The sequence below is a fragment of the Meles meles genome, chromosome 8, assembly GCF_922984935.1.
Source record: "Meles meles chromosome 8, mMelMel3.1 paternal haplotype, whole genome shotgun sequence".
Classification (NCBI taxonomy): domain Eukaryota; kingdom Metazoa; phylum Chordata; class Mammalia; order Carnivora; family Mustelidae; genus Meles; species Meles meles.
In genome coordinates, this window is record NC_060073.1 from 15322933 (window position 1) to 15333650 (window position 10718).

General features: G+C 37.6%; 1 protein-coding gene across 1 annotated transcript; it reads right to left on the reverse strand.

Moving 5' to 3' along the window:
- Positions 1–9074: 9074 nt before the first annotated feature.
- On the reverse strand, positions 9075–10004 carry LOC123949157 (olfactory receptor 4C46-like). Its single transcript, XM_046016500.1, has one exon. The coding sequence runs from the start codon at positions 10002–10004 to the stop codon at positions 9075–9077; it is 930 nt and encodes a 309-aa protein (XP_045872456.1).
- Positions 10005–10718: the final 714 nt, after the last annotated feature.

Below are 10718 nucleotides of genomic sequence, written 5' to 3' on the forward strand. Positions count from 1 at the left end.
CTCCCATTCTGTCAGTTGTCTTTTGGTTTTGTTAACTGTTTCCTTTGCTGTGCAAAAGCGTTTGATCTTGATGAAATCCCAATAGTTCATTTTTGCCCTTGCTTCCCTTGCCTTTGCCGTTGTTCCTAGGAAGATGTTGCTACGGCTGAGGTCGAAGAGGTTGCTGCCTGAGTTCTCCTTGAGGATTTTGATGGATTCCTTTCTCACATTGAGGTCCTTCATCCATTTGGAGTCTATTTTCGTGTGTGGTGTAAGGAAGTGGTCCAATTTTATTTTTCTGCATGTGGCTATCCAATTGTCCCAGCACCATTTATTGAAGAGGCTGTCTTTTTTCCATTGGACATTCTTTCCTGCTTTGTCGAAGATTAGTTGACCATAGAGTTGAGGGTCGATTTCTGGGCTCTCTATTCTGTTCCACTGATCTATGTGTCCGTTTTTGTGCCAGTACCATGTTGTCTTGATGATGACAGCTTTGTAATAGAGCTTGAAGTCCGGAATTGTGATGCCACCAACTTTGGCTTTCTTTTTCAATATTCCTTTGGCTATTCGAGGTCTTTTCTGGTTCCATATAAATTTGAGGATTATTTGTTCCATTCCTTGAAAAAAATGGATGGTATTTTGATAGGGATTGCATTAAATGTGCAGATTGCTTTAGGTAGCATGGACATTTTCACAATATTTATTCTTCCAATCCAGGAGCATGGAACATTTTTCCATTTCTTTGTGTCTTCCTCAATTTCTTTCCTGAGTACTTTATAATTTTCTGTGTATAGATTCTTAGCCTCTTTGTTTAGGTTTATTTCTAGGTATCTTATAGTTTTGGGTGCAATTGTAAATGGGATTGACTCCTTAATTTCTCTTTCTTCTGTCTTGTTGTTGGTGTACAGAAATGCAACTGATTTCTGTGCATTGATTTTATATCCTGACACTTTACTGAATTCCTGTACAAGTTCTAGCAGTTTTGGAGTGGAGTCTTTTGGGTTTTCCACATATAGTATCAACAAGAAAGAAACCCTAAACCCAGCAGGAGAAGAGAAATCATAAAGATCAGAGCAGAAATCAATGAAATAGAAACCAAAAAAAAATAGAACAAATCAATGAAACTAGGAGCTGGTTCTTTGAAAGAATCAATAAGATTGATAAACTCCTGGCCAGACTCATCAAAAAGAAAAGAGAAAGGACCCAAATAAATAAAATCATGAATGAAAGAGGAGAGATCATAACTAACACCAAAGAAATACAGACAATTATAAGAACATACTATGAGCAACTCTACGCCAACAAATTTCTCTTTTAATATTGTGGGACCTAATTTAGGGCCCTTGTATTTCCATATGAGTTTTAAGGCAGTTTGGAAAAGTTTTGAATATGTTCCTTATGCTTGAGAAAGTGTGAATCTGGAAATGCCTTTGGGAATTCACCTCTTAATAATGTTGAGACATCTGTCACAAACAGTATTTCTTCTACTTAAGGTGCTTATATCCTTTTAACAAATGTTTTGTTCTCAGAGTACATGTTTTCCTTACATCTTGCTCCATTTATTCTTAATTTTTTTATGATTTTAAGACATAACAAATGGATTTTTAAAAATCCAATTTCTATTTGTTAGTTACTAGTACAAACTATGAAATTGAACTATGTATATATTGATCTTATATCATGAAATTAGGCTAAACTCACATTACAAATTAGGAGATCTTAATTGTCTGTACTCATAGCCAAATGATGTGTGCGTGTGTGTTTTGTGTGTGTGTGTGTGTGCATGTCAGCTACTGTATAAGTGTTATATACATTTGCCTCCAAGGTAGTATTAAAGCAATTATAATTATTATGTTTATATTAAAAAAGAGATTATTAGTTCAGTGTTGTTATGTATAGTAATATAAGGCATGGATAAGAATCAGGGGAAAATTAGTAACTATTATAATCTGAAATAATCTTGGTTCTGCCCTTAATTAGCATCTTGATCTTGGCAGGATCATTAACTTCTCTATGTTTATGTTACATTATGCATAAAATAAGTATAAATCAATAACAGGAATTATCTTACAGGTTTGTGGTGAGGATTAACTCAATAAATGTCTACAAAAACAATCAGAGCCATTAAATATTCAATATAAAAATATAGTTATTGTTATTATTACCATTAACCTACATCTCTGTCACTGTTTCCTTGTCTCAAAAATGGATGGAATAATACCAACCACACAGGATGTTATCAGTATCCAATGGGATCTTGTGTATAGAGCACTTGCTACTATGCCATAAATATAGCAACCAGTTATTGAAGTGTATATATATTATATTGTTCTATATGGTATTACATGTATGTATTATATATATATATACACACACACACATATAATTATAAACATTCAAATACTATTTTTATGGACCCTACAGAAAGTATGAGTCATAAGAGAATATTTTGAACAACTCTATGCTAAATTTTAAAAGATTGACAATGCCAATTTTTGGTGATATTGTAGGGAAACAGAAACTCTCACACATAGCTGGTGGAAATTTAACATAGCACTACCACTTTGAAAAAACTTGACAATTTCTTAATATGTCAAAATGCACTCAACATGGGGCTCATCGGTGGCTCGTTGGTTAAGCGTCTGGCTGCAGTTCAGGTATGATTCCTTGGATCGAGCCCCGCATAAGGCTCCCAGCTCTGCAGGAAGCTTGTTTCTCCCTCTCCCACTCTCCCTGCTTGGGTTCCCTCTCTTGCTATGTCTCTATTTGTCAAATAAATAAATAAAATCTTTTGAAAAAGTAAAATAAAATACACAACTGGCATAAAAACAGACACATAGACTAGTGGAACAGACTAGAGACCCCAGACATGGGCCCTCAACTATATGGTCAAATAATCTTCAACAAAGCAGGGAAGAATATACAGTACAAAAAAGACAGTCTCTTCAATAAATGGTGCTGGGAAAACTGGACAGCTATATGTAGAAAAATGAAACTCGACCATTCTCTTACACAAAGATAAACTCAAAATGGTTAAAAGACCTCAATGTGAGACAGGAATCCATCAGAATCCTAGAGGAGAACATAGGCAGTAACCTCTTCGATATCAGCCACAGCAACTTCTTTCAAGATATGTCTCCAAAGGCAAAGGAAACAAAAGGGAAACTGAAATTTTGGGACTTCATCAAGATCAAAAGCTTCTGCACAGCAAAGGAAACACTCAACAAAACAAAGAGGCAACCCATGGAATGGGAGAAGATATTTGCAAGTGACACTGCAAACAAAGGGCTGATATCCAGGATCTATAAAGAACTCCTCAAACTCAACACAAAACAAAATCATGTCAAGAAAAGGACAGAAGATATGAACAGACACTTTATCAACGAAGACATACAAATGGCTACAGACACATGAAAAAATGTTCATCATCACTAGCCATCAGGGAGATTCAATTCAAAACCACATTGAGATACCACACGATGTCAGTTAGAATGGCCAAAATTAGCAAGACAGGAAAAAACGTGTGTTGGAGAGGACATGAAGAAAGGGGAACCCTCTTACACTGTTGGTGGGAATGCAAGTTGGTGCAGCCATTTTGGAGAACAGTGTGGAGATTCCTTAAGAAATTACAAATAGAGTTTCCCTATGACCCTGCAATTGCACTACTGGGTTTTTACCCCAAAGATACAGATGTAGTGAAAAGAAGAGCCATCTGTACCCCAATGTTTATAGCAGCAATGGCCACAGTTGCCAAACTGTGGAAAGAACCAAGATGGCCTTTAACGGACAAATGGATAAGGAAGATGTGGTCCATATACACGATGGAGTACTATGCCTCCATCAGAAAGGATGAATACCCAACTTTTGTAGCAACATGGACAGGACTGGAAGAGATTATGCTGAATGAAATAAGTCAAGCAGAGAGACTCAATTATCATATGGTTTCACTTATTTTTGGAACATAACAAATAACATGGAGGACAGGGGGAGATGGAGAGGAGAAGGGATTTGAGGGAAATTGGAAGGGGAAATGAACCATGAGAGACTGTGGACTCTGAAAAACAATCTGAGGGTTTTGGAGTGGTGGGGAGTGGGAGGTCGGGTTAGCCTGGTGGTGGGTATTAAGGAAGCACGTGTTGCATGGAGCACTAGGTATGGTAGAAAAACAATGAATTCTGCTACGCTGAAAACAAATTAAAAAAAAATAAAATACACAACATGTAAGTCAGCAATTCCACTCTTAGGTATCAATCTAAGAGAAATGATAATCTATGTCCTCAAGAAGCTTAAACATGGATGTTCACATTTCATCATTCACCAGGGCCATTAACTGGAGAAAATTCCAATGCCATTGGCTAGAATAAGTATACAAAATATGGTAGAGCCATACAATGGCACACTATTCTTACTAAAGAGGAAGAAACTGCCAATAATACAATGTCATAAGCCTCCAAACAGTATGGTAAAAGACAAATATAATATTTTCTTTTGGAAATTGTTAAGTATGTGGCTTCACAAATGAATCAAGAGATAAACTGAGTTGTCCTTGAGATTCCACAATCTCTGGCCAAAGCTCTGTGGGTTCATTATGTCACAGCAGTAGTGGTCAATGTGCATAAAACTTGGATCATCAGTTCTGTCCTGTACTCAGGAGTGACAATTCTCACAGTAAATGTACTTGTTACCACTCACCTCAGCTGGGCTCATACCCCATTTTTATTTTTTTAAAAAATTTATTTATTTTTTTAATTTCATTTCAGTGTTCAAAATTCATTTTTTATGCACCACACCTAGTGCTCCATGCAACAGCTGCCCTCCATAATACCCACCACCAACTTCCGCTCACCCATCTTCCCACCTCCCGCCCCTCAAAAACCCTCAGATTCTTTTTCAGAGTCCACAGTCTCTCATGGTTCATCTCCCCCTCCAATTTTACCCACTCCCTTCTCCTCTCCATCTTCCCACATGCTCTGTGTTATTCCCTATGCTCCACAAGTAAGCAAAACCATATGATAATTGACTCTCTCTGCTTGACATATTTCACTCAGCATAATCTCTTCTGGTCCCATCCATGTTGATACATAAGTTGGGTATTCATCCTTTCTGGTGAAGGCATAATTCTCCATAGTATATAAGGACCACATCTTCCTTATCCATTCATCTGTTCAAAGGGCGTCTTGGTACTTTTCACAGTTTGGCGACCATGGCCATTGTTGCTATGAACATTGGGGTTCAGATCGCCCTTCTTTTCACTACATCTGTATCTTTGGGGTAAAAACCCAGTAGTGCAATTGCAGGGTCATAGGGAAGCTCTATTTTTAATTTCATAAGGAATCTTCACACTGTTCTCCAAAGTGGCTACACCAACTTGCATTCCCACCATGTAAGAGGGTTCCTCCTTCTCCACATCCTGTCCAACACACGTTGTTTACTGTTTTGCTAATTTTGGCCATTCTAACTGGCGAAAGGTGGTATCTCAATGTGGTTTTGATTGTAATCTTCCTGAGGCAGAAAGGTCTTCCCCCAAGATCACAGAATCTAGAAAGACCTCCAGACACCTTATTGTGAAAATGATGAATCATAATTTTAGACAGTAGTTCTTGAAATCAGCTAGGAGGAAGAGATTCCTTACATACAGAGGATAGCCCATAAGAATAACATCAGACCTGTACACAGAAACATGGCAAGCCAGAAAGCACTAGCAAGATGTATTCAGGATGAGAAGAACAAGCAGCCAAGAATACTTTATTCAGCAAGACTGACATTCAAAATGCATGGGCAAGACGGGCACAGTTTAAAAGGGTATGTGCCCATCAAGCTGGCAGTATAAGACATATTAAGGGGGGTTCGATAGGAAAAATAAACACAAGAATTTCATTAAACAGAAATTTATGGAGACAATCTATAGAAACAAGGAAGAGATTCCTTACATACAGAGGATAGCCCATAAGAATAACATCAGACCTGTACACAGAAACATGGCAAGCCAGAAAGCACTAGCAAGATGTATTCAGGATGAGAAGAACAAGCAGCCAAGAATACTTTATTCAGCAAGACTGACATTCAAAATGCATGGGCAAGACGGGCACAGTTTAAAAGGGTATGTGCCCATCAAGCTGGCAGTATAAGACATATTAAGGGGGGTTCGATAGGAAAAATAAACACAAGAATTTCATTAAACAGAAATTTATGGAGACAATCTATAGAAACAAAGACTTCACAGGTAACACGACTTCAATAAAACATAACTCTGAATAATCACCCCATCCCTGAATGGCCTAAATGCACCCATACGATGGAACAGATTTGTAGATTGGATAAAATAACAGGACCCATCCATATGTTGTCTACAAGAGACCCATTTTGAACCCAAGAAATGCATCTAGAACAGATAAATTAGATTTTAAACTAAAGACTATAGTCAGAGATATAGAAGGACACTACATCAATTCTTAAAGGGTCTATCCATCAAGAAGATCTAACATTTATAAATATACCCCATTTTTAAACTTATTCATTCTAGTTCTTCTTCCCTTAGTAGATGCCCAGACTCTTCAGGAATGATTCTCTGTTTTCCATGTTTGCTATCTTATCATGTGGGAACACGTGTCTGTTATGTCACTACTTCCCACCCACAAAACTGGCATTCACATGTTTCTCTGAGCTGTCATGGTCAACTTTTAAAATGTGAGTGCTCAGGTCTAAGGAACAAAGGAAACAATATTCCAACAGACAATTCTGACTCCATTGCTCACACCTCAGAAACTGTGGGTAATGACCCCATGTCCTTGGAATAATCGGACTTTATGTAAGAAATTTTTGTATGTAGAGTTGAACATAAGTTGACCAGAGCACTCTTTTTTGACCTTAAAATTCAAAGTGATGGATGGGACTCACCATCTTTATGTCAGGTCAAACATGGCATAGATTCTGAACCTGTCATATTTTAATTGTGAGGTTTAGACCAATTGACTTCAAGTCCATGAACCTTCTTGAATTAATTAATCTGCACATTTTGGATAAGAAAATGACTCAAAGGAGGTGTTTTGCTTTTTTTTGTTTTTGTTTTCATTTTTGTTTTTGTTTTTGTTTTAGTTTTGTTTTTTTTTTTAACCATTCACCCATTAGAAAGGCCAAAATATGGGACACTATCACCAACAGATGCTAGTGTGGGTGTGGAACACAAGAATTTTCATTTATTGCTGATGGGAAAGCAAAATGGTGCAGTAATTTGGGAAGACCATTTGTCAGCTTTTATAGAACTAAAACAATTAGCAATCCCACTCCTTGAGTTTTTTGCACAAAGGAGTTGAAAATTTATGTCCACAAAAACACTTGCACACATGTTTAACAGCAGCTTTATTCACAATTGTCCATACACCTGGAAGCAGCCAAGACGTTCTTCAGAAGGTGAGGATAGATAAACCACAACATCACATAGAGAAATATTACTCATTGAAAATAGAAATGAGCTACAGGCCATGAAAAGGTATGAAGACCCTTCAAATGTGTTCCCCATGGTACTTGGCATTCAGCTCCATCACAGATATGAGGCTCTTCTTGATCTTGCCTGTCACTAACTTTCTGGTTTCATGTCTTACTAACTTGACTTTTAGGAGCTCAGTGTCTGGCTTATATTCCAACACACAGTAGAAGCTCAATAATAATTATTGAATGAATAGATCAGCCAGTAGCCACAACGTACTGAAACGATTAGACTTTTCTTTATCACCCCCTCGCTTTTGTTATGCATCCTCTCCTAGGAACCCTCTCAGCGGACATATGCTTATTCACTCTTATGATTCCCCTTCAATTTTTGTGCCCATTTTTGATATGTTTTCATGTAGGAAATTTTCCCGAACCCCTGGTCTTTGTTGTGTGTCCCTCAAACAGGCTTTCATTGCCCCCTGGGCTGCCACCACCTGCCCATTTATAACGTGGTCTTATTTTCTGTTCCCCTCTGCGTATTTTAGTAGATCTGAAACTCTCTGAAGGCAAGACCCTAGTTCCTCTGTACTCACTTCTGAAGACCAGCAACCATCAGTGTGTCTGATACATTTGTTGGGCTCAAGAAATTTCTATTGGTGAATGAATGAGAGATATATGATCAAATATAAATGAATGGAATATATTTACCCTGAAGTTGTTTTGTGTGTAGATAGCAGCACATATTTTTTAAAACAACAATTCATAGTGAAATGTTCCAAGAAGTAAGTAATTAACAGAGAAAAATGACATGAACAGCTCAAATTCATATGATGATGACATCTTGCTGAGAGCAGGGGGAGTATCAAGGTAAGCTATTTTCTCCAACACTGAGGATCCCAGTTTAAATTTTTTCTTATTACACAGTTTAAGTAAGAGTTTAAAAACTACTTTCTCAAAGAGATTTAGCTAGAATTGGCATAGCCTAGATCAGTGAAGGGTAAGAAATAAGTTCCTGGTCTCTAGTACTATTGCTTTTCTCTACATTTTCTTGACTGTAACTCTCTTCCTTTATAACATTATTCCCTCAATCAATATTTTTTATGCCCCAGACATTATGGTGCCTTGTAGAAAGTATTTTGGACAGGTAGTCAAGTACTCTATGGAGTGTGACTTTATTTTATAAATAGAAATTCCTCTTAAATAAAAGGGTGTTCATTTATTTGAGTCATCATATTTTTCTGAATGTTTAGCAGCCTAAGATGGGTGACATGAGCATTACAAAGTGACACTGCAGGCTACAAGGAAATTTGAAAAATTCGGAGAGCCTGTTAGCCCTTAGGTGTTAAATGGCTCTTTGCTTTTATAATCCTACTGTCCTTTAATACCATAATTTTATAGGCAATATTTTACATCAACCTTGATATATAAGGCTAATGTATAATTATAGATAGTGAACATGTGCATGTGTGTGTGTGTGTGTGTGTGTGTGTGTGTGTCTGCAACTAGGCTTTTTCATTCTTCCACCTTTTGTGTTCCACTCAGTGCAGAATCTGTCATTCATAGCAGCTTACTATTTTCTTTATACAGTAAGTATTCCTTACTAAGTTCATCCAAAATGTCCTTTTGACCTTTGTTTCCATTGCATCAATGTTGAGCATCGGGCATATTTATTTCTCACTTGAAATAACTTTTCTACTACACAATTTCCTAATGGCATTTTTCATCTGATCATTTCTTAAGGTATAGATTAAGGGGTTTAACATTGGTGTTATCATAGTGTAGAACACTGCAACTGCTTTATCGATAGATAAAGTAGCTGCAGGTCTCATGTACACAAATATACAGGGCACAAAGAATATGACAACCACTGTGATATGGGATACACAGGTGGAGAGGGCTTTGCGCCTTGCCTCCAAGCTGTGGTTCCTTAGGGAATGCAGAATGACCACATAGGAGACCATCAAGAGGAGAAAGTTTAACAGACAGATGAAACCACTGTTGGCAGCAACAAAGAGCCCTAGAGTGTGGGTATCAGTGCAGGCAAGATTGAGCAAAGGGTTCAGATCACACATAAAGTGATCTATGACATTAGGGCCACAGAAGGGTAAAGGAATGATAAAGAGGATCTGTATGGCTGCATGAAGAAAGCCTCCCACCCACACCACTCCCATTAACAGGCCACACACCCGCCGATTCATGATGGTCGTGTAGTGCAATGGCTTGCAGATGGCCACATAGCGATCATAAGCCATCACAGTGAGTAGGATGACATCAGCACCTCCAATGAAATGTTCCCCAAAGACTTGGGTTATACATGCATTGAATGTGGTGGTCTTCTTTTCACGGAGTGAATCTATAATCAGTTTAGGGTTATTAACAGAAGAATAACAGGCATCAATGAAGGAGAGATTGGCAAGGAAAAAGTACATGGGGGACCCCAATAATGGACTGGTGGTGATAGTGACCACAGTGAGCAAATTTCCCACCAGAGAGATGATGTAGGTGACCAAAAAGACAACAAATAAGATTTTCTGTATCTTTGGATTCTCTGTGAGCCCCAGTAGAACAAACTCTGTCACATTGTTCCTTTTCTCCATTATGTCATTTTAGGATTAATTGCATTACCTGAAAAGAAAAAACAATAATGTTTGGTTAATGTGACATTGAATTTATTAAGCTTCTTAATCTAGCAAATAAAAATTACCTAGATTCTAGTGAATTGTGGAATCTCATGAAGTTTTTTGAGACAGAAAATTTTTTGCTGCTTACTAAAATTATCTCCTTAATGAAGTTTCTGTTGAGTATGGCCATGGAGAACTTTGTAAACAGAGAGGCAAGAGAACATGTATGTACACTTCATCATCTGCAGTGACTAATCTTAACATGAAGTAGGGGATCCTATACGTAATGGCAGCTGAGTATGAAAAGGGAGGGTAGTTACTGATGTAAAAGCTATGAATGCACGGTTAAGGAATTTTCCCTCTTCTTAGGAACAGAGAACAATGGCGGAAATTGAGACTATCGATGGAAAAGTGAAGTAGAATATGAGGAAGGGGAAATAAAGAATATAATATTAATAAAGATCTGCATGTGTCTGGATGAAGTGGGGTGAGGTTCAGGAAGGGGACGGAAGCTGGAGTAAGAAACCCCATTTAGGATGTTCTTTCTAATACTTAACAGAAGACTTACAGGGCATTGGTGGTGGATCTGTAAAGTGCTTTATACACAGGATCTCATTAAATACTGGTAACATCCATTGTGGCTGGTATTATTCCATCCATTGTGAGATGAGAAAACAGTGACAGAGACTT